Source organism: Panthera pardus, unplaced genomic scaffold, assembly GCF_024362965.1.
Source record: "Panthera pardus isolate Hobbes unplaced genomic scaffold, ASM2436296v1 HiC_scaffold_25, whole genome shotgun sequence".
Lineage (NCBI taxonomy): Eukaryota > Metazoa > Chordata > Mammalia > Carnivora > Felidae > Panthera > Panthera pardus.
In genome coordinates, this window is record NW_026526821.1 from 72,164,285 (window position 1) to 72,189,552 (window position 25,268).

At 38.7% G+C, this 25,268-nt stretch overlaps 1 protein-coding gene across 2 annotated transcripts in view; it reads left to right on the forward strand.

Annotated features, from left to right (window-relative positions):
* The window catches only part of ACYP2 (acylphosphatase 2), a 279,196-nt gene that overhangs the window by 31,846 nt on the left and 222,082 nt on the right, over positions 1-25,268 (forward strand). For both annotated transcript variants that reach the window (XM_053890694.1, XM_053890695.1), the window contains one exon: positions 819-916. In XM_053890694.1, the coding sequence (XP_053746669.1) occupies positions 865-916 (52 nt within the window). In that variant the 5' untranslated portion in view covers positions 819-864. The remainder of the gene's footprint in view (positions 1-818; positions 917-25,268) is intronic.

The window sequence follows — 25,268 nt, forward strand, 5'->3', positions numbered from 1 at the left end:
TTCTAATAAATGTTTTTAAATGAACAAAGACTTTGCACCCTTTGTTTAAATAGAATTGTTTATGGTTCTTGCTCTTTATTTCAAGCATTTGCAAACATCAATCACTGTCTGAGAAAATATTTTTAGTTTTATTTTTTAAAATTTGTGAATGCCAGGTCACCTGGCTAATTCAGTAGGTTAAGCATCTGACTCTGGATTTTGGCTCAGGTCATGATTTCACGTTTGGTGAGATTGAGCTCTGCATCGGGCTCTGTGCTGACTGCAGATCCTGCTTGGGATTCTCTTTCTCTCTCCTTCTGCCCTTCTTCCCCACTCTTACACTCTTTCTCTAAAATTAAAAAAAAAAAAAATTGAAATAAAAAAAATACTATTTGTGAATGACAAAGAAATATGTTTTGTTTTCATGTGGTGATGAAATTAATAAAAATGCTAGAAGTACTCTGTAGATTGCTTTCACCTTGTATTCTCTTTGATTGTTTTGAACAAACTAATATTTTACTCACTATTAATTGGTCACATTATCATTTTGACATTGATGTTTTTTTTTCTTTTAAAAATTTTGAGTTTATTCACTCAGAGAGAGAGAGAGAGAGAGGGCACAAACATAGGAGGGGCAGAGAGAGAGGGAGAGAGAATCTCACGCAGGCTCTGCATTGTCACGAAAAGCCTGATGTGGGGCTTGAACTTATGAACCATGAGATCATGACATGAGCCGAAGTCACTTAACCAACTGAGCCACCTAGGTGCCCCTTGATATTGAGTTTTTTGTGTGTATGCTGTGTTTTATATTTATGTGTTTTTCTCCCTTTTAAACAAAGATTATGTTGATACAGAGTAAGCTGACCTCCAATTACTTCCTGAAGAATGGAGTCTACCAAAATCCAGAGTCAGATGCTTAATGGACTGAGCCATCCAGGTGCCCCTTATGACACCTAATAATGTTTCCTAATAACATTTTCTGTAGCTAACTTTATTGTAAGAATACAATGTATAACACATGTAATACAAAATATGTCTTAATTAACTATGTTATCAGTTAAGTTTCTGGTCAATAATAGGCTATTAGTAGTTAAGTTTTGGGGGAGTCAGAAATTATATACAGATTTTTGACTGCCCAGGGATGGGCACCCATAAGCCCCATGTTGTTCAAGGATCAACTGCATTTATGTCAGTTATCTATTATTACCTAAAACTCGGGTCTGTAAACAGGGGCCTTCAGGCCAAATGTGTTCCAAAAACTGGTTTTGTAACTAAAATTTTATTGGAATGCAGGTAAGCTCATTCATTTAAGTACTGTCTAAGGCTACTTTCATACTACAGTACAAGAGCTGATTCATTGTGACAGAATCCATGCGACCAACAGAGCCTGAAATGTTTACTGTTTGAAACTTTACAGAGAATATTTGTCCACCTCTGGCCTAAAATAAGAGCTCTTATTTGTTTCTAATTTTACAGACATGAAACTCTTTTTTGAATAGCATTTATTTTGGCAATTTTTACTTCGTTAAGGTAGACATGATTTTTTAAAAATACCAACTATCGTGTGAGTTCAAGAATGGCAAATAAGTTGAATGATCACATGTTCACATGTCATTTTGTCCTAAATAAAATGTGGGTGTATTTAAAATAACCATACTGATTTTATTAGGAGATTCACAAATAGGCTCTGAAACACCAGAGTGGGAGTCTGAAAAATGTTTGAGCAACAGTACCATTGTTGAAATACACATACAGGCTCCCAAGGGATCATTCTTTTAAATCAAAAATTGGTTAGCTTATCTTTATTGCCTACTCTACCTTCTTTTAAGGTTGATTCTGAATAAAAATGTCTATATGATTCTAAAACAGCTGGAAAAATAAATTAAACATGACCTGGAGTCATGGAGTACAAAAGAAGTTGTTTGATAGAACTTTGTTTTTAACATCTGAGTTCTGCTGGTGTTAAACATATAATCCTAAATTTAGTTGAACTATCTGAGAAACTTTTAATAAATATTTCATAGTTTAAAAAACATGTTATATTTCACAGACTGTTCTGTGAAGATAGTCACATTTAAGTGCTCAGGCAACATAAATACTTTGGCTAACCTCCAGCCACTGAGCAAAATAAAAAAAAAAAAAACTTGACCAATAGAGAAATTCATATCAACTTACCAGTGCTATTACTGATCTTGCTTTCCCCCACAACTTTCTATTCTGCTAATTTCAAATGTATAGTATAGGAAAGTCATAAAAATAATATGACTCATTCATCTCTTCATCTTGATTCACCAATTTTTAGCATTTTACCATTTACAAGTTTTACTGCTTTCTCTCCTCCCTCCCTCACTTCCTTCATCTTGTTTCACCAGTTCTCTCTCTTTTTTTAAAGTTTATTTATTTGAGAGAGAGAGAGAGAGAGCAGAGACAGAGATAGAGACAGAGACAGAGAAAATCCCAAGCAGGCCCCACTCCACCAGCACAGAGCCCAATGCAGAGCTTGATCTCACAACCCTGAGATCATGACCTGAACCAAAATCAAGAGTCGGAGGCTCAGCCAACTGAGCCACCCAGGTGTTCCCTTGATTTACCAGTTCCCTTGATCTTCATCTTGATTCACCAATTTTTAAAATTTTTGCCACACTTGCTGTTCCCTCTCCTCCCTCCCTCTGTACCCTCCTTCCTTCCTTCTTTCCTTCCTTCCTACTTTCCTTCCTTCCTTCCTTGCTTCCTTCCTTCCTTCCTTCCTTGCTTCCTTCCTTCCTTCCTTCCTTCTAAAATTATTCCTTCCTTTTTTCTTTTGCTGAGTCATGTGAGAATAAGTTGTGGACATCATGACACTTTACCCCTAAATATTTTAGCACGCCTAACCTAAGAACATTATTTCAGGATTTTCAGGATTTTCCAAGTGACAATGCTTTTTTACTTTTGTTATCTTTGTGATTGATGATACCATTTTACATTGTATGTATGTATGTGTGAGAGTACATATTTTATTATCCTTGGGTAATTACCTAGGAGTGGAATTGCCGGATCTGTGGAAAGGGTGTTTAACTTGTGAGAAATTGCTCATTTGTTTTTAGAGCAACTGTATCATTCCCATAATCAATGTTTGAGAATTTCGGTTGCTCTATATCCACACAAACACTTGACTTTCCCAGTCTTTTACATTTTAACCATTCTGATGTGTTTGTAGTGGTATTACATTATGGCTTCATTTGCGTCTGCCTTATGATTGAAGATGTTTATAATATTTTCATGGACTTGTTGCATTTATACACTTTTTTTTTCTGGATGCTGTGTCTATTTTTAAGTGTTTTGCCCATAGGGGTGGCGTGGGTGGCTCAAGCAGTTAAACATCTGACTTTGGCTCAGGTCATGATCTCACAGTTCATGGGTTTGAGCCCCACATTTGAGCCTGCTTTAGAGACTGTCTCCGTCTCTCTCTCTGCCCCTCCCCTGCTTGCACTCTGTCTCTCTCTCTCTCAAAAAATAATAAACATTTGAGAAAAAATTTAAAAAATGGTTAGCCCATAAAAATGCAAACCTTTTTGTTTTAGAATAATTTTTGATTTACAGAAAAATTGCAAAGATTTTGTTCCCTTATGCCCTTGCACCTAGTTTCTCCTATTATTAATATCTTATATTAGCCTGGTACATTTATTATAATTGATGAAATATTACTACATTATTATTAACAAAAGTCCATATTTTATTAAAATTTCCTTAGGTTTTGCCTTTTTGTGTTTCAGAATCTCATCTAGGATATCAGATTACATTTAGTTATTATATATTTTTATTTTTATTTATTTATTTTTAATGTTTATTTATTTTTGAGAGACAGCATGAACAGGGAATGGGCAGAGAGACAGGGAGACACAGAATTTGAAGCAGGCTCCAGGCTCCAAGCTGTCAGCACAGAGCCTGATGCAGGGCTTGAACTCACAAACTGTGAGATCATGACCTGAGCCAAAGTCGGATGTCTAACCAAATGAGCCACCCAGATGCCCCTATAATTACATCTCTTTAATAGCTCCTCATGGTTATGACAGCTTCTCAGACTTTTTTTGTTTTTGATGACCTTGACAGTTTTGAGGAGTACACATCAGGTATTTTGTAAAATGCCCCTTAATTGGGATTTGTCTGATGTTTTTCTTTTGTTTAGACTGGGATTATGGGTTTCAGGGAGGAAAACCACATAGGTAAAGTGCCATTTCATCATATCCCATCAAGAGTACGTACTATCAACATGACTTATCACTGTTGATGTTGACCTTAATAACCTGGCTGGTGGAATGTTTGTCAGGTTTATTACATTTTATTTTTTTCAAAATGCATTTTGTATTTTTGACATTTATACATCTTTCTAAAGTAATGTGTTTCTAAAACATTATAGGTTACTGTAATACTCCTAACTTCATTGTGTCCTTCAGTAGAAATATAAAACAGTTTAACCAAGTTAAATTTTGATGCTCTCCAACTTCCTTTTTCTTTAATAAGCCATTATGAATGCCAATTCTGTGCCAACCTTGTGTGCCATAACAGTGACCACAAGTAGTCTATGTTCTCAAAAAAACTCATTGTTCAGGGAGTGCCTGGAGAGGTAAAGAGAAAATTGCAATGTAGTGTGATGTATGCTATAATAGAGGAAATTTCAGGATGCTCTGGAGGGATGCCACATCTTATTGGTGTGTCAGGGGAGGCTTTCTAGAGGAATCAGTTCTAAGCAGAGGCATGAATGAAAAGGAACTAGCCAGGTAAAGCTGGAGAGAGGATAAAGAAGAGTTCCAGGCCAAGAAAGTGACTTCTTGCTCAAAGACCAATAAGTGAGAAACCATTGTATGAATTGGATAGTCAGGTAGTTTATGAGGATTCAAGCCCAAGGCAAGCTGATTAGTGAGAATGTTGGCTGGAGAGATGAAGGGAGTCCAGAGCACAAAAACATTACAGGTCACATTAAAGAGTTTGGACCAGTGCTTGTCTGTAGGGAGTGGGGATGGGGAAGGTCAGTGCTGTCTCCACCGTTTCAAAATTTGTAGTTTTTTGCTTCTAATGTAATCATGGCCAAGCATTTTTTAAAAGTGACCTAATGTTGTTTAGGTTATTTTTATTTCTCCTTTATATTAAAGTTTGAGTGTTAAAATTATTTTTAAAATTGTGTATGTAGATCCTTTATTTTCTCTAGGGATTAGCTTTCAGAATAATGAGGGGATGATGATGAAAATTATTTGTTATATAAAATTTTGCCAAATAAAGTTGACAACTACTGCTGTAGACTATGCTGAAGTCAATGAAGAGTGTCTGTAAGCATTTAAGCAGGGAGTAACATGATCAGATCTGCATTTTGGGAAGATCCTTCTGGCTGTAATGTGGAGAACAGATTGGAAGGAGCCATCTGGGAATCTGGAGACCAGCTGGATGGCTACTGTAGGAACTCAGGTGAGAAATGATGGTGGCCTTCATGAAGTAAGATATTGGTCATGGCGATATAAAGAACATAAGGATTTTTCCCTTCTGGATTCTGTAAAGAGTTGGCTTTATTTTCCAGTATATTTGCTTTCCAGACCAAAAGAATGTTTTAAATTTCAAGCATCCTGAAAACTAATGGGGAAATATTTTACAGCAGAGACATTCCCCATATTTCTCAAGTTATATCAATAGTGAAATGTTTAAGATCCCAGACCTTGGAGAAACTGCTTGCTTTCTCTAGGCCACAATTTCTTCATCAGCACAATAGGGGTATTAATTTTGCCTACCGTGCTGTAATTCAATAAGCATAGATATTGTCTTCACCCACTCATTACACCAACCCTGACTCTAGCCAAAAATAATTTCAAGATCAAATTGCACAGTTATCTTTCAAGTAGTGGTATTGAATTTTTACTCAGCTACATGGTCACAATTTGCTCCATTTGGGATAAATTTTAGACAATTCTAGGATTGGAATGGCTGACCACGATCAGTGAGCATAGAAAAGAGTGAAACTTATCTGTGGGCACCAGGCTTTAACCTGATGGCAGATGTCTTTGTAATTTGTTTTTGTCCTTTGAGGCCATGGAAAAGGACTTCCAAGGATTTGTGAATGAGGAAATAAGAATGTCCTCTGAAAATAAACTGTAGGATCATAGCAGAAAAATGTATAATTACATGAAAGAAACAGACTGATTTGAGCCAGCAAAATACCAATAACCTGACTGATAATATATTATAGATCTAAAGATATCAGTCAAAAAGGTATTGATTGGCCTTTAATTCTTAGATAAAGAAACATATAAGCAAAACCGGCAGTACTCATCCAAGTGCAAAGTAAAGGAAAAGTCTTAGCTTGAATGTGTCTGGTTCTGATGGAGATGGATGCAGGGGTGACAGCCAATGGATTACTGAGGATTTTGATTCTGTTTGTAATATAATTTCAGCTGAGATTGATGCTGTAACAGTTATTATAAGTAGTTCTTATTATTTCTTCTCTTCTTTTTCCCTGGGAATAGGACCCTTTACTTTTCACTGGGCACAAATTCACCCAGAATAAGGACTATACTTCCTAGCTTCCTTTAAAACTAGGTGTGGCCATATTGCCAAGTACTTGTCTATGAGATACAAGCTGAATGGTGTGTAAAATTTTCAATAACTTTGTTTTTTATATAGAAAAGGCATGCTTTCCTCTATTTTCTCTTTCTTCCTTTTGGTTAGAAGGTGTATGTGATGGCGGGAGATTAAGCAGCTATCTTGAACCATGATGTTGAAACCATGTGTTGAGGATGGCAGAACAAGATAGAGGAAGCCTGGGTATCTGGTAATGGTGGATTTGCTATATAAGTCTTGGATTGTTGAATCTGGACTTATGAGAGATCATAACTTGCTCAAGTATACCTTGTTCAAGCTACTGATATTTAGGGAGTTCTACTCCTTATAGCTGAACCTAATTCTAACTAATACAGATGCCTCAGACTCAGTATTAATTTCCTTTTGGTGCTACGATGAATTATCACTCTTCCCAATGTCTTTGAATAGTGCAAATTTGTTCTCTTGCAGTTCTGGAGGTCAGGAATCCACAATGAGTCTTACTGGGCTGGAATCGAAGTGTCAGCAATGCTGTATTTTTCCTAGAGGCTTCAGAGGGAAATGCATTTCCTTGCCCTTCCAGAGGTCCTTCTTCACTGATTTCTAGATCATTCACTTAAAAGGACTTAATCAAAGAGGGATCCCTGGCTGGCTCAGTCAGAGTGTATGACTCTTGATCTTGAGGTTGTATGTTTGAGCCTCATGTTGGGGGTAGCGATTACTCAAAAATAAAATCTTTTTCTTTTAAAAAGGACTTTATCAAAGGTATGTGATGTAATCTTGTCTCTTGGGAGATAATTTAATAGACACTAAGGTTGTTTTATTTTTAAAATAATTACTAATAATACTCTGACATTGTAATAATAAATACAGCCTAATTTTAGTTAATTAATGAAATAAGTGAATAAAACATGGTAAAATTGAAATCAGGGTGCTTTTTAAACAAATGATCCTAATGTAACACTTAAGCAAAATGGTTACCTGTGATCATTATCAGCAGATAAGATGATAGACATATTAATTACTGTAAGAAACCTGAAGATTCTTTCAAGAATATTAAGGTGATTTAGAGTTAAGCAGATTCTTTTCATCAAGTACATTAAGCAGATTGGGGCAAACATTTCCCTAGGGTGTAATAATCTCCAAAACTTTCTCTGCCACACAATGAAATGACCACAACTTAATATTTAGTGTTTCCAGTGCCTTCCCTTACATAAGACAAATTAAAGCATAAAGTAGGAAAAACAAGCTAGATTTATTGAGACAACCCTGGATCATTACTTCCTGGAAGGTGGGAGGTCAGATTTATTCTTACTTCTGAACCACCTGGTTCAAACATTTATTCTATGTCCACAGATTGGAACGCCCTTCTTGTTGACCTAGTAAACACCTCTTTATTCTCCAAGATTCATATTAAATATCACTTTCTCTGTGAAGGCTTCCTTGACCCTAAGGGTATATTGACCCTTCCCACCTTCTGTGCTACCATTGCACACTTTGTAGTTTTTGTAGATGTCCTTTCTGTTATATGCAAGCTTCTTGAGGGCAGGGATATAAATATATATGAAAATTTAGTTTACTTAATATTGCACTTACTTTAATACTATACTGGGCACTATTCCAAACATTCCATAAATATTCAGTCATTTCATTCCCATAACTGTCCCATGAGGTATATTATTACCCCCATTTTATAAATGAGGAACCTGAAGTATAACATTAAGTAATTTAACTTTATTCATCTCTATTTCACTACTACCTAAAGCTGATGTTTTGCATAGGTTAGGCATTCATTCATTCAATAAATAGTTATCCAATACTCCATATATCTCAGGTACTCTTCTAGGTGCTAGGATACAGCAGTGAATGAAAGTGACATAAACCCTTCCCTTGTGGAACTCATAATCTGGTTGGTAGATATAAGAAAAAAAAAAGTGGGGAGGGTAAGTAAAATAAATCTATGTTTTGGTAGATGGCAATAAATTTTACAGGAAAAAAATAAAACAGGGAGGTACTTAGGGGTTGCAATTTTATTTTGTTTTATTTTTAGCTTATAAACAATGGAGATTTATTTCTCACAGTTCTGGAGGCTGGAAGTCTAAGATGAGGAGTCTGAAGATTCAGTGGGGAGAGTGGTGGTGGTGGGATGGTGAGGGCCTACTTCCTGGTTCATAGCTGGGGCCTCACATGGTGGAAGGGCTGGGGGTCATGATTTGTGTATATATATATATATATATATATAGTTTTATTATAAGGAATTGGCTCACATGATTATGGGGCAGAGAAGTTCCAAGATCTGCAGTTGGAAAGCTGGAGATGTAGCAGACCAGTAGTATAGTTCCAGCCTGAGTCTGAAAGCCTGAGAACCAGGAGAGCTGATGATGCAAGTTCCAGTCCAAGGGCAGAAGACAAGTTCCACAGTCAGGCAGGCAAAGTTCCTTGTTACTCCAGCCTTTTTGTTCTATTCAGGTCTTTAATTAATAGGATGAGGCCCCTCCATATTTGGTAGGCCAGTCTGCTTAGTCAATCTACTGATTCAGATGTTCATCTCATTCAGAACCATCCTCACAGATACATCCGGAATAACATGTGACCAAACGCCTGGGCATCCTGGGGTCTAGTCAAGTTGATACATAAATGGACAATCACAGAGGGTAAACAGGGAAGGGCTCACTGAGAAGGTAACATCTGAGGAAGGGAGATGAACGAGTCATGTCTGAAGGAAGAACATCCCAGGAACAGTGAATACAAAGGTCTGGGGGTCCCTGGAAAGGCCAAGGAACAGCAAAAGATGGGGAGAATGCTGCCTGAATGAGGCAGGCAAGGAAGGAAAAAGCAAGGGATGAAGTTGGAGAGGGAATGAACAGGAAACAAAGCATGTAGGACTTTAAAGGAGTTTTAGGAATTAAGCTTTTACTAAAAGCATCATTGGAGTGTTTTTGAGCAGAGGAGTGACCTTCTTTGATTTGTGTTTTATCAGTATCACTCTGGCTTCTGCGCTGAGTAGGGTCTGAATAGTGTCAAAGATGGAAGCTGGAGACAGTTGGGAAGCTCCTGCAACTAATTTAGGTGAGTGATAGCAGTGGTAGTAGTAGAAATAGTGAGAAGTGGCCACATTCTGGACACATGTTGAAGGTTAAGCTGACAGATCAGATCTGGAGTGTGACAGAAAGAGAGGCATCAAGGATCAAAACCTCAAGGTTTTGGCTTGAGAAACTGGGGAAGAGTAGAAGAGAAACCGTTTGGTGGTAGGGTGGCAGGAAGATATCATGAGTTCAGTTTTGGACTTGTTAAATTTGAGATGTCTATTAATCATCCCAGTGGAGATATTAAAGAGGCAGCTGAATATGTGAGCCTGGAGTTCAGGGAATGCAGGCTGGACACAGCTACAATAAATGGTATTTAAAGCCATGAGACTGGATGAGACCAAATAAGTGAGTGAAGATAGAAAGGGGAAGAGGTCCAAGGACTGGATCTTGGAATACTTCAAGTTTTGGATATCAAAAAGATGAAGAGAATCTAACAAAGAAGACTGGAAAGAACTGCCAGGGAGATAAGAGGAAAACTAGGTTAAGTCAGCTTCCAAAGCCAGGTGGAAAAGTGACTCAAGAATGAGAGGGTGATCATATTCTGCTCATTGATCAATTAAGGTGAAGATGGAGACTTGGCCATTGGATATTGCCACAGGGAAGTCAAGGTGACCTTGATAAGGGCAGTTTAATTGAAGCAGATTGGATAAATATCTGATTGGATTAGGTTTAAGAGAAAATGGGAAGATATTAGAGATGGTGAATATAGACAACCTGTAGGAAGAAAGAAATGAGAGTAGTAGCTGGAGGAAGAAGTTGGGGTTAAGAGAAGGTTTTTCAAAGGTGGGAGAAATAATGTCTGTAAGTTGATGGAAAAGATCCAGTAAAAAGAAAGAATTGAGAAGATAATTACTAGAGTGATCTCCTTGAGTAGGTGAGAGTAAGTGGTATCTAGTGTACAAGGAGAGAAAGTGGCCTTTTCTAGGGGCACAAAGTGCTTACTTCCATAGGAAAGAAACCCAGGATGTGGCACTGATGCGGGTAGTGGGTGTTTGTGGGGGCTCTCTTCTGATTCATTCTATTTTCTTAGTGAAATCAAAAGCAAGGCCATCGACAGGGAATGAAAATGGGCGGTGAGTGGGTATGTGAGGTTTGCAGAACAGAGAAGGTATAAAATATATCCTGGGTGAGTGGGAGACTAAAAGGACTAGGGAAACAGTTTGATTGCTGGCAGCATTAAGGGTCTATTTGAGATTTATGATCATAATTCAAGTGGGATCTCTCAGCATAGTTTGGTTCTTTGCCAGCCACATTTATCATGCACAGAAGGCACTATGGGAAACAGTACCTTTAATAAGGGTCATTATTTTTTGTTTTTGTTTTTGAGAGAGAGAAAGAGAGAGAGAGCATGTGAGCAGGGGAGAGGGGCTGAGGAGCAGAGGAAGAGAGAGAATCTTAAGCAGGCTCCATGCTAAGTGCAGAGCCTGACTCAGGGCTTGATCCCATGACCCTGGGATCATGACCTGAGCCAAAGTCAAGAGTCAGACGCTCAAATGATTGAGCCATGCGGGAGCCCCAAGGGTCATTGTTTAATCAAGTGAGTATCTCGAAGTGTCATAGGGGTCAAGGGAGCTGAGGGCACATGTAATGTAATATAAATGAATTTAATCTGAGTAAAAAAAGAATGCATGCATGTGTGAATGAATTGTTCCCCATTTTTAGAAATAATTTCTTTCTTGCTTTTATTTTTTTTAAGTTTATTTGTTTTGAGAGAGAGAGAGAAAGAGAGCACTTGCAAGCAGGGGAGGAGCAGAGAGAGAGGGAGAAAGAGAATCAGAAGAAGCCTGAAGTGGGGCTCCATCTCACCAGCCTTGAGATCATGACCTGAGCCAAAATTAGTCAGATGCGTAACTGACTGAGCCACGCAGGTGCCTGTCCCCATTTGGAATGTTTTTTCTCTTCTATCCATCGATTTATCATACGTGATTTTTTAAAAAAAATTTTTAAACGTTTATTCATTTTGAGAGACAGAGAGAGACAAAGCATGAGCAGGGGAGGGGCAGAGAGAGAGGGAGGCACAGAATCTAAAGCAGGCTCCAGGCTCTGAGCTGTCAGCACAGAGCCTGACGTGGGGCTCCAACTCACGGATGTGAGATCATGACCTGAGCTGAAGTTGGACGTTCAACCGAGTGAGCCATGCAAGCGCCCCTTTTTTTTTTCTTTTAAGTTCATTTATTTATTTTGAGAGAGGGTGCACACATTCAAGTGGGAGAGACGGGGAGAGAGAGAGTCCCAAGCAGGCTCCTACTGTCAATGCACAGTCCGGTACAGGGCTCGAACTCGTGGCCCGAAAGATCATGACCTGAGCTGAAATCAAGAGTCAGACGCTCAACCGACTGAGTCACCCAGGCGCCCCTAACACACTTGATTCTTAATGGCCCATGTAAGAACTGTACAGTCCAGAAACCAGGCATGGGGTTAAGTTAGTAAACATGTTGGATGAGAATAATTGAAGAGGGGCAGATATTATGTCATAGGTCATGGTGAAGAGGGATTTTGTTACTTAAGTTTTCCCTTAGATTGTTTAGAATTCATCTTCTATTCAAATATTAGTTTATTCTGACAGCAAAACACTGTCCTCTGGTAAATGCTAGAGAGTGACTCACAGAAGTTTCCACAAACATACGTTGTTTTTTTTGTTTTGTTTTGTTTTGTTTTTCCTTTTTCTTTTTGGCCAGAACTCAGCATCTTTATAAGTGCCTGAAAAATGTTTGGAATCCTCATTAGGAGTGTATATCAAGAGGCATGATGGTGAGGGGACTCTTATTTCCTTTGGGTCCCTGTTTGCCTCCAATTTTGTAGCCAGCAGGCAGAAACGAGGCAAATATTAGTACCTGTCTGTGGCTAGGGAAAAAGTGTATATAATGCTTCCTTTAATCTGAGCTCAGGGTCAGAGAGAACCAAGGTACAAGTCCAACCAGCCTTTCTTAGCAACCTACCACATTGACAAACTCATCATTGTCCTCTCCCTAGATTTTAAATATGGCACAAAATAAATGTTCTTTCTCCTTCACTTTATATATGTAGTATGGCCCCTCCCTGACCAAAGCCTTGCTATTCTTTTTTTTTGATATCAATTTCTTTATTATAAACAATTATTCAAAAGATATATGTATTATACCAATTATTTAAACATTTCTCTTTGTTGTTGTTGCTTGAACATTTCCTTTTTTTTTTTAATATAAAATTTATTGTCAAATTGGTTTCCATACAACACCCAGTGCTCATCCCAACATGGTCAGAGACCTTGGTGACTATGGAGTGTGTATGTGCACTATATTAAAACTAGTGGCCTAAAAATAGTTGTGTACAAGTCGAAGATGCAACGTTGGTCGAAATTTAGGCTTGCCAGCCCTAGAACTCTTAGCCTGGGAGAATGGCAAGCATATCTTTCCCTGTTAGCTGGAAATCCTAACCAAGGGATAATCCAAAGGAACCCAATACACAGGCACTTCTAGTCACAACAGTGGTTCTCTACAGGGACAGTCCCATCATTTAGGAGGTGTTCTGGGAATCATGGGTACATTTGTGATTGAATGTGAAGGCATGCTAACTGGTATTTGGTGGCTAGGAGCCAGGATTGACAGATGTGTGGGACAGTTCCATAGAACAAAGAGATTATCCTGCCTGTCTTTCACATGTCCTTCAGGGAAATGATGTGGGTGAAAAACCTATTTATAGTTATTTGAACATAGACCCTAACTCTAATTTTATTTCTTCTTTATGTCGCACATAGAACATTTATGTTAATTTTAAGAAGGTTTTTCTGTGTGATGGTAGGTTGTATCACAGATGAATTTCATTTCAGGACAGTGAAGGAGGTGTTTCGTTATAAAAAGGGATAGGGGTCTTTTACGATTGACAACTACCGTTCTATTTTTTTGAGTTTATTTATTTACTTTGAGAGAAAGGGAGAGGGAGGAGCAGGGTGAGAGGGAGAGAGAGAGAAACACGAGATCATGACCTGAGCTGAAGTCAGATGCTTAACTGACTGAGCCATTGAGGCACCCTAACAACTACTGTTCTAGATATTTGATTGTGCCTTATCTTTTCCATGGCAAATTCACAAATTATCTACAATCTCATCCAATCTTAGGCATAAGCGGTAGGGAGGCATCAATCTCAGGAGCCCACATTTAAATCTTAAAGTATGAAGAATCTCAGTTGGGGGCTGCTTCCATCTGCCTTACCCCATATTAGAAAGAAATTAAAGATAGGAACAGCCAAGATTTCTTGTGGAAAAGGAAATCATAGTGAAGTTATGTGAGGATGGGAGAGTCTGGGGTTAGACATCAAATTAGGTGGATATGTTTGCCAGGGGCGGAGATCATGCTTTCTCTGTCTTCTAGCCTTCCACCTCCAAACTCTACCCATCCTAGATAAACACACACAACCCACTGCTGTTCCTGAAAATGTAAAGTGCATGTCCCTGTTCCTCCATACACACTGCAAACAGACTTCCTTTGTTCTCAGGATGTGTGCTGGACAGTAGAAGGTTTACACGAAAACATGCCATCCACCAAGCTCCAGACATTCCATTTGAATGAAGGTGCCAAGTGAAAGGTTTGGAAAGATCTTCAAAAGAAGATCCAGAGAGGTAAAGTGTTCATTAATCAGGACCCTACAATTATAAGGATCTGAGGCCTTTTCCCATCATTAGGTTGAAGCAGCTGCAAATAATCACAGTGGGAAAAAGCAGTGCATGACACCATGATGTTATATGCTTAAAATTGCAGTGGGAAATGGCAAAGTGACTTTTTTAAAGACAGAAACAGACTAAAAGGGAGGTTTTAGAGACCAACCAAAGAGAAGGCTTGATCTTCAAAACTTAGAAAATTATGGGATATTTTCTGCTGTTGAGCATAATGTGAGATCTCAGCAAGTAAAAGAATTGACTGAGAAATACGTGTTGTTTTTCTCCAGACTGGATATGTGTCTCTCATGAATCTCTGCAAGATCCCTTACAGTGGACTTGTGGTTTGGAACAAATAGGTAGTGAATTAGGCTGAGGTATGGAGACAAAGGACATGATGGAGGAAAGTGATATGGTTAAGAGGAGGGCAAGCTTCATGGGTATGTAACCTGTGTTTACAACGGCTCCACACTTGGTTTGATGCCCTGCTGTCACCATTTTGAAATTATTAACAATTTTTGAACAGGGACCCCACATTTTCATTTTATACTGGGCCCTTCAAATTATGTAACCAGTTCTGGTGAAGAGAGAGAACCTCTAAATCTCTCTCAGAGGATTTGGTTCAAATCCAAGCTCCACCAGTAGCTAGCTTTATGATCTTGGGCTACTTATTCAACCTCTTAATCTGTAAAATAGGAGCCATAATGGTACCATCTCCTAAATAGGTAGAAGATGAACAGAAGACTAAAGAAAGACTAAAAGAAACAATATGTTGTGAAGACAAAAAAAAAAAGCAATATGACAGTATTCAGTCGATATTATTAGTGTTATTATTAATGACAAAGATCTGGAGGACATTGCAAAGGCACCAAGGCACCAAGCAGTGCTGGGGTAGAATTGTTTTCTAAACTCATTCTTTCTAACACATTGTGTTCTGGTTGTGTGTGTATTGATGTCACCATCCCTGTGGCAAGACAGGCCAAGATAATTTTCTTAATTGCAGGCTTCACTGACACATTTTGTGCCAGAACCAAAGGAGAGTAGGTGTTATTTCAGATCTGTGAATCATCACACACACTCCTTCATCACATATTTCTTATAGATTTAAAGAGTTTAACTCTAACCAAGATAATGGAGACATTATTTTAGAATGTAGAAATATGCCCATATAAAGGCAACTTGCTATTGAAAATACTTCCTTCGCTGTGTGGGCCTGCCAAGTCATTTTATTTGCCATACAGTTATTTAATGCAATGTTCTCAACCAAAGGAGGTGCAAGTCAAAAAAAAATCACCAGACCCATTTTGCTAGGACTACAAATTAATTATTACCTTGTCATGAGTAAATTGATTGTATTGTATTAGAATATAGTTTGGGCTTAGTGAGGAATGAAATGTGGAAGTAAGGCCAAGTGGAAGCATTTTCTTCCATTTGACTGAATACCCCCTATTAATTCCTTGCTTATTACTATAATTAAAAGTAGTCTTTGGCAGTATGTGCCCTTTTAAAATTATTTCTGAAGTTTAGAACAAATTTTTTAAATGTGAAATGGATTTTTTAAAAAAAGGTTTTAATGTATTAAATATGTCACGAGTATTCCAGTTAGTGGAAATACCTCGGCTACCATATTGTGATAAGGAACTTTCCTCCAAAGAGTTGAGTCATAATTCTGAAAGAAAACTCTCCAGTTGCTAGGAAGACAAAATTGCCCATGTGATATGGGAAGTGAATTCTTTCTCCCAACCAAGGCTAGTTCCATGGTTACATGTGAAGGTAAAATTGCTCTCCCATCACTTTCTAAACATTTTAACTTTGGGCTTTACTCCATCATTCAACATAATCTGATAAATGCAGCATTATGGATTTGGAGATGACTCTCCCTAATTTTGTATACTACTTAAAAAAATGTTTTTATTATAGTAGAACTATATAACATAAAATTTACCATCACAGCCATTTTTAAAAAATATTTATTTAAGTAATCTCCACAGCCAATATGGGGTTCAAACTCACAACCCTGAGATCAAGAGTCGCATAATCTACCAAATGAGCCAGCCAGGGCCCCCCAGTCACAACCACTTTTAAGTGTATAGTTTCAGTGGCGTTAAGTACATTCACATGTATTGTGTTTATTTAGGGGACTTCAGTGCCTAAATCTGCCAAATCGTTGCCACTTGTAAATTGACACTTAGAAAAGGAAGTGACAGACTTGAAATTGACAGTTGAGTGCACCTTTGCAATTTATGAGAGAGCACCCCACACCAGGCAAGGGTGGGTGCAACTCAGGGCTCAAGAAACAAGAGGGGACCAGGACAGAGGTTTTTGGAGATTACAGATGGGTTGACCTCTGTCCTGAGGTAGGTTAGAAATAGTGAATTTAGTGCTGTCCTTGGTCCTTTGTAAATCTTCCCAACAAATTACAAGATTGCCTTGCCTCCTCAGATATTTGCCTTTATAAATTTTTCCCCCCTAACTTTATTTATTTATTTTGAGAGAGAGAAAGAACATTCACATTCGAGAAAGGGAGGGGTGGAGAGAGAGGGAGAGAGAATCCCAAGCAGGCTCCCTGCTGTTAGCACAGAGCCCAATGTTCATAAACCTGGGAGATCATGACTTGAGCTGAAACCAAGAGGCGGACACTTAACTGACTGAGCCTCCCAGGTGCTCCTAAATTGTTTCTTTTTATCCCCATAGTTTTATTTTTTCCCTCTATTGGTTTTCTATCCCACATAAACTACTGTCTTTCATTTTAATAAAGCAGAGAAACCAAACCAACCAACTAAACAAACCCTCTCTTGTCAAAATCCTCCTTTGTTAGCCCCACATTCTTCTTATTTTTTATGTGTGTTTTTTTTTCCTTTCAAAGCTATATAAGCCAATATGGACGTGGTTTAAAGCATCAAATTATATTCCAAGGCATTTGACAAAAAACAACAGTTTCTGCCTTTCTCCTGCTTCTTACTCCCCAAGAAACAGCCACTTTCCACTCTTGTAATAATATATATTTTTTAAAAATTCATCTTCACAGCTCCAAATCATACTCTTGTTCAAAATTTTCCAGCTTTGGCTTTTAGGAGCTCTTTCAGAATGGCTCATGTGTCACTTTTGTTATCTGAGCGCTTCCTCACTTTCTGGCACTATACTTAATTTTCTCCAAGCTCATCTTGTATTTTCCTTGCCTGAGCCCTAGAATCCGCCATCTCTCCAAGTAGCTCTGGTTCCTTCTACTGGAGAATGGTTTTCAGAAACCAAGATCTGAGGGCGCCTGGGTGGCTCAGTCGGTTAAGCGTCCGACTTCGGCTCAGGTCATGATCTCGCGGTCCGTGAGTTCAAGCCCCACGTCGGGCTCTGTGCTGACAGCTCAGAGCGTGGAGCCTGTTTCAGATTCTGTGTCTCCCTCTCTCTGACCCTCCCCCGTTCATGCTCTGTCTCTCTCTGTCTCAAAAATAAATAAACGTTAAAAAAAAAAAAGTTAAAAAAAAAAAAAAAAAGAAAGAAACCAAGATCTGGACACAGGTGTGCTCATTGCTGTTGGTGGGAAAGGAAGACCCTGCTTTTAGTCTTTCTCAGTGGACACAGTGAGGGAATGTATGCATGTATTCCTATGTATATACACATATCTATACCTATCTACCCTCTATCCATTGTATGTTAAATGAAACATGAGCTCGTACTGATGTCTGCAGCTCTAAGTTGGTATTACAGTATTTATTCTAGCTTCTCCCCTTGTTTATTTGTAACTTTTTCCTTTAACTGTGAAGAACCTGCCTCCTATTATCAATTTTTTAAAATTGTTTTTTCCCGCCCTAGTATAGATGTGAGGTACTTTTAGAATTATTAACCTGTATCCCTATAAGAAACCAATTTTTAGACTACAGTATTTATATACAATTCTTTTTACCTTTATGTTTTATCTTTAGCTTTATTGTTTCCAGTCATGATACCACTTTCCAGTTATTTTAGGTCAGCTCTTTCCCAGCCCCTTTCAGAAAGGTTATGTCATGCATATAGTTAGATTCATTTTTCACATTCTGCATTCCATTCTAGGATCTTCTAATATCCCAGCTGATTTTTTAAAAATTTGCATACATTAAAGTTCCTTCTTTGTAATATATAGCTGTATGTGTTTTGAAAAATGCAATTATGTGTATACTACCCCAGTGCCCTGTAGAACAATCCTATAACTCTAAAAATTGCCTAGTTTCTTTTTTAAATAGTAGAATGATTTTATTGTGTTAATATGAAAAGTTTTCTTCCTCATCTTCAAAAATGTTTCAAAGAAACTTAAAACAATTTGTAGACCATGAAAATCACATTATTTACAATTGCTATTCATAGTTAAAATAGTCTAATTTCTTTTTTTTCTTTTTTTTTTAGATAGAGAATTTTATTTATTTATTATTATTTTTTTTGATTGGTTGACCTTAAAAATACATTTATTTTTTTTTATTTTTTATTTTTTAATATATGAAATTTACTGTCAAATTGGTTTCCATAAAACACCCAGTGCTCATCCCAAAAGGTGCCCTCCTCAATACCCATCACCCACCCTGCCCTCCCTCCCACCCCCCATCAACCCTCAGTTTGTTCTCAGTTTTTAACAGTCTCTTATGCTTTGGTTCTCTCCCACTCTAACTTCTTTTTTTTTTTTTTCCTTCCCCTCCCCCATGGGTTTCTGTTACGTTTCTCAGGATCCACATAAGAGTGAAACCATATGGTATCTGTCTTTCTCTGTATGGCTTATTTCACTTAGCATCACACTCTCCAGTTCCATCCACGTTGCTACAAAAGGCCATATTTCATTTTTTCTCATTGCCACGTAGTACTCCATTGTGTATATAAACCACAATTTCTTTATCCATTCATCAGTTGATGGACATTTAGGCTCTTTCCATAATTTGGCTATTGTTGAGAGTGCTGCTATAAACATTGGGGTACAAGTGCCCCTATGCATCAGTACTCCTGTATCCCTTGGATAAATTCCTAGCAGTGCTATTGCTGGGTCATAGGGTAGGTCTATTTTTAATTTTCTGAGGAACCTCCACACTGCTTTCCAGAGCGGCTGCACCAATTTGCATTCCCACCAATAGTGCAAGAGGGTTCCCGTTTCTCCACATCCTCTCCAGCATCTATAGTCTCCTGATTTCTTCATTTTGGCCACTCTGACTGGCGTGAGGTGATATCTGAGTGTGGTTTTGATTTGTATTTCCCTGATAAGGAGCGACGTTGAACATCTTTTCATGTGCCTGTTGGCCATCCGGATGTCTTCTTTAGAGAAGTGTCTATTCATGTTTTCTGCCCATTTCTTCACTGGGTTATTTGTTTTTCGGGTGTGGAGTTTGATGAGCTCTTTATAGATTTTGGATACTAGCCCTTTGTCCGATATGTCATTTGCAAATATCTTTTCCCATTCCGTTGGTTGCGTTTTAGTTTTGTTGGTTGTTTCCTTTGCTGTGCAGAAGCTTTTTATCTTCATAAGGTCCCAGTAATTCACTTTTGCTTTTAATTCCCTTGCCTTTGGGGATGTGCCGAGTAAGAGATTGCTACGGCTGAGGTCAGAGAGGTCTTTTCCTGCTTTCTCCTCTAAGGTTTTGATGGTTTCCTGTCTCACATTCAGGTCCTTTATCCATAAAATAGTCTAATTTCTAATTCAACTTTTTTTCAACGTTTATTATTTTTGAGAGACAGAGCATGAGTGGGGGAGAGGCAGAGAGAGAGGGACACACAGAATCTGAAGCAGGCTCCAGTCTCTGAGCTGTCAGCACATAGCCTGATGTGGGGCTAAAACCCACAAACCACAAGATTATGACCTGAACCGAAGTCAGATGCTTAACTGACTGAGCCACCCAGGCACCCCTCTAATTCAACTTTTGAATGTGCTATCAGATTCCTTTAAGGAGCTATGCAATACTGTATCTTCCACTGGTTCCAGAGGGCTCCACTAGTTCACAATTATGAGACAGTAGAGCTATTTCTGAGAGATCCCCTGTTAAGTGCCCATAGGGATGGGTGAGATGAGAGTTATTGGGAAGCTGATGGAAGCAGGTGGCACACGGGGACAAGATAAATTCTAGGTGACAGCAGATAGGATAATTAGCTTGGGCATCTGACTGTCAGATACAGTAATTATCTGACATCAGATAGAGTAATTAACTTGGGCATCTGAAGACTGGAGGTCTTCAGCAAGAGAACGTGCTGATTATCAATTTATTGCTTCTCGGTTCCCTTCATGGACTAATCCATTAGAATGGGTCTGGGCCCTTTAAATATTTTTTCCTTTGGCAGCTGTCACAATGTTTTATTGGTAGAGGGTGCTGGAGAGAGAGACACTGAAGGAGAACAAGGTTTTTCTTCTTGGTTCTGATGGCTTCTTAGGCTTATTGAGAGGATGCTTCCTTTTTCACTGCTCGGTCCAGTGCTAAGTGCCTGTAGGGTGTAACTTTTGCTATGTGACTTCTTCAGATCTTGTCTTAAACAGCAGCAGTATGGCTGGAAGCAGCAGACAGCACAGCTTTCAACTCAGCTGGGGTCGCTGCTCTGCATGGGCATGCCGGGGCCCCATCAGGATGGCTGTCTAATGAACTGGATGTTCAGCCTTGTCCTATTCAGTGGCTCAGAACTACTCTGGTTCAAACTCTATGCAGAGGTGGAAGCCTCTGCAGGTCCCAACCCCAGCATTGCCCACAGTGGAAGGTCATCTCACTCTTTGCATGTCTCCCTCATTCCCCATTAGCTTTACCTCACCTGTGTCCCATGACTGTCCTGCCATGGACACCATACATTCCAGGACTCACACCTGCAGTGACCCTCTGTACTCTGCCTCTCTCTCTACCTGTTTCCCTCTGCATGCCCAGCCTGCCCACCAGCTCTGGCTGACCTGTGTCCAGAGGGTTGTTTCTGCTTTCCTGGCACCTCTCTGGGCCATCCCTGGCCTAGGCAAATTCTCTGCCATCAAGTGGGCTGTGATCACACCTTCTTTAATGAGCTTTGAAGTTTGACCTCCTTCAAGTTTTTCTTGTTTTCTTGTGTTTTTTAAGTGTTTATTTACTTAATTTTGAGAGAGAGAGAGAGAGAGCACAGGAAGGGCAGAGAGAGAGATGGACAGAGAGAATCCCAAGTAGGCTCTGCACTGCCAGCACAGAGCCCAACATAGGGCTTGAACCCACGAACAGCAAAATCATGACCTGAGCCGAAACCAAGAGTTGGACATTTAACCGACTGAGCCACCCAGGCACCTCCACACTTTTCTCTTTATGGTTCTTTCCCTTAGTTCTTCATTTCCCCTCACAGCTCTCATTCCATCTTTATAGTTACCCTCCTATCATTGCTCAGTAATTCTTTATATTAAACTTCCCCTATTTAAATTACTCTGTGGTTTCTGCTCTTGATTTGGCTGTGACTAATTAAAATCTATTTTCATTGGGAGAGGGCACAGGTGTTCTTGGTCTTTTGTTAAATCTCATTTCAAGAAAGAGATGAAAGCAATTTACTGTCAGGAAACTTGATGATAATACTGGCCCAGGCTCTGGGTAGAGGATCTAGTCAGTAGAGAAGCCCTAACAGTAACTCAGACCCCAGGCCCTAGGTCCTGGCTTGTAGCTCAGGTAGAGTTCTGAGAAAGGGGAGTTTCCTGTATGATGAAGGGACAGCTGCTGAGTACATGTCATAACCTGGAGCTGGTAAAGGTTCAAAACGTTTCTCAGACATCTGCCTATAGTGAAGTCAGAGGAGTTATTCTGGAAACAGTATTACTTGTACTGAGATGTAAAATACAGCTTTTTTCATTGAGCTTCCCACTTAAAAATGGCATAATAGCCACATAGTTTCTAAGTGAGACGTGTTTTAATACAGAAAAAAAGGGGGAAGATTCTTTCTTTGCTTCTTTCTGATTCTTGCCAATAATGCATTTTTAACTTTTTCTTTTAATATATTTTTTTAAGTTTTAAGTAGTCTCCACATAGGGCTCGAACTCATGATCCTGAGATTAAGAGTTGCATGCTCTCTCAACCTCACCAGCCAAGTTCCCCATCTAACTTTTTCTTTTAAAGAAAATTTCCTGAGTCTGAAAAGGAAGTTTGAAGTTCTTATGAGATTCTGCTGAGATTCTGTGACATTCTGACTAATCTTAGATTTCTTGAATGTTCTGTTTCTCTTATTCTGCATAGTTTTTAGATTTTTACCTGGTTGTGGTTTGAATAGTCTTCTTCTTCTTCTTTTTTAAATGTTTATTCTTGAGAGAGAGAGAGAGAGAGCACGAATGGGGGATAGTCAGAGGGAGGGAGACACAGAATCGAAGCAGGCTTCAGGCTCTGAGCTGTCAGCACAGAGTCTGACATGGAACTGGAACCCACTAATCTTGAGAATGTGACCTGAGCCAAAGTAGGACCCTTAACCGCCTGAGCCACCTAGGTGTCCCAGTCTTCTTTTGTTTCAATGTTTGTTTGTTTATTTGTTTATTTAGAGAACATCCACGTGTGTGGTAGGGGGAGGGGCAGAGAGAGAGAGTGGGAGAGAGAGAATCTCAAGCAGGCTCTGAGCTGCCAGTACAGAGCCCAACGCAGGGTTCCATCTCACTACCGTGAGATCATGACCTGAGCCGAAATCAAGAGTTGGATGCTTAACCAACTGAGCCAGCCAGGTGCCCCTCAACAGTCTTTCTAACATACCAGTATTTGTTAACCATGCTCTAGTTAAAGAGTGAAGCTGAGATCCTCCAGTATTCCTTAAAGATCTCCTTGGTTAACTGGACCACATCTATAAATCTCTGATGATTGTATAAGATAGCAGTCTTGCTCATAAAACAAGGTGTATAACCAAGGTCAGACGATAGCTCACAACCACTTACCTAAAGAAGGAAGGAACAAAAAACTCATCTGAATACAGGAGGCTTGTTTAAAGGATTTGGCTACTCTCCCATTGTTTTTCTATATTTGTCCTCATAGTGAGGTAGGAATTATTTTGAGACAAGAAAACCAAGCTAAATAAATTGGGAAGATTTGTCCAAGAAATTGTCAGTGTTTGCATGTAGACTAGAAGCTGTATTCTAACTCTTGGACTAGTATTCTTTACTTAAATATTTATTAAATTTGTCTTTTCTTCAGTATAGGAAAGAGCTGACTGTGCTATAACTAGCTTTTCTTGAATGAGATAATTTCTTTTTTCTAAATCATCTGTCAGAAATTGTAAAAATTAAGTATTATTTATAATAACAATGATGATAATAAAGCAATCACATTCTATTGTTTTGCAGAACATTCTATTGTTTATAAAGAATTTTGATATATATTATCCAATTTCAATACCTCAAAAATATTTGCTAGGTAGGTTGAAAATGTACTATTCTATTTTATAAAAGAAAAATAGAGGCTCAGGGAGATTAACTGACCTCCTCAAGGACATACGTTTATCGTTCTGGTGGAGGCTGAATTTGAACTCAGGTCTATCTGACTCCAAAACCTATTCTTCTAGCCATTCTTTTCCTACATATATTACATAATAGCCCAAGATATGTTAAGCATATCTGTTGTTCAACAAATTATATGCACCCAGAGGTCTAGTCTGGTGGAGAGAGCAAGAGCTTTTAAGTGTTCCAGACATGAGTCTAATTCTGAAGTCAAGTAGAAAAAGAGTGGGCACAAACTAAAATTAAATATGATTTTATAACATGTCTTGTGATAAACACACAGGCTTTTAATGTAGATTTAGTACCCTCAGGTATAGTACCCCCATATGTAAAGTGTAGATATTCTTATTTCTGTCATTTTATATATATAGGAACAGAGGTCTAGAGAAGTTAAGCAAATAATCTGAATTCAGATCCCTCTGATTCCAAAATGTGTACTCTTTTTGGATTAATGCAACTGACTTCAAGAGAGGTATTCATCTGAGAAAGTTCTTCAGGGAACAGGGAAAAGAGCTGGCCCTCTTTCAGGAGCCTGACCACAGAATGAGGCCCTGCTTTGAAAAGAAATAGTGTATTTAATTAGAGAGTGGAACCAGGCAAGCTGCTGGTGGAACTAGTCTTCTGTTGATCTGATAGGCAACTTAGAGGACATCACCACTCATGGCCTGGTAACACAGGCAATGCTTCTGACTTCTTTGTCCATGGTCAAGGATACAATTGAAAAAAAAAGCATACATTCTTTCCACAGGTTTGTCGACATCAGTAGACAAATTTAGGTTAGACTGCATCCATTAGCAAGAGCACATGTTTGTTGCGGATAATAGAAGCATAATTACCTGTACTACATACATTTCTATTTCTCTTAAAAAATTTTTTTTGCCTAGAAAATGAAGTTGAATTCTAGATGGCTAAATGAGCTTTAAATGGAACCTTGTATTCTTTGACTAAATGGTGTCTTTCCCTGTGTTTATAATGGTGCATATTTCAGTGACATGTTCTGGATTTTCTGGGACAGTTTCTGATTTCAAGTTATGTATTCTTTTTCCCAAAAAGCATTTCTGCTTATCTGGTCTATTCTGCTCTATCATCTGTTGATTCCTGCATTAAGAAAACAAGGGAGCCTGCATGGCTCAGTCGGTTAAGTGTCTGACTTGGGCTCAGATCATGATCTCATGGTTCATGAGCCTACATTAGGCTCTGTGCTGACAGCTTGGAGCCTGGAGCCTGCTTAGGGTTCTGTGTCTCCTTCCCTCTCTGCCTCCTCCTCATTTGTGCTTGCTCTTTCTCTCTCTCTCTGTCAAAAATAAATAAACATTAAAAAAAAGAAAACAAGAGAATGGTGTATGACAAGTAATTTACCAAAATCACCCTTAAAATTAAATTAAAATTAATTTTAAATTGAATTAAAATTAAATGGAAATGACAGCTATTATCCAAGTCAGGCAAAATAGGTTTCTAGTGTGTTCCCCCACCCCCAAGTATATGGGTGCCTGGGAAGGATATATGAATTTCGACTTGAACCATAAAGTACACTGACTAGCCCCTTGGGGTTTCCTGGTGATGGATTTAAAAATAATTTTTTTAACGTTTATTTATTTTTGAG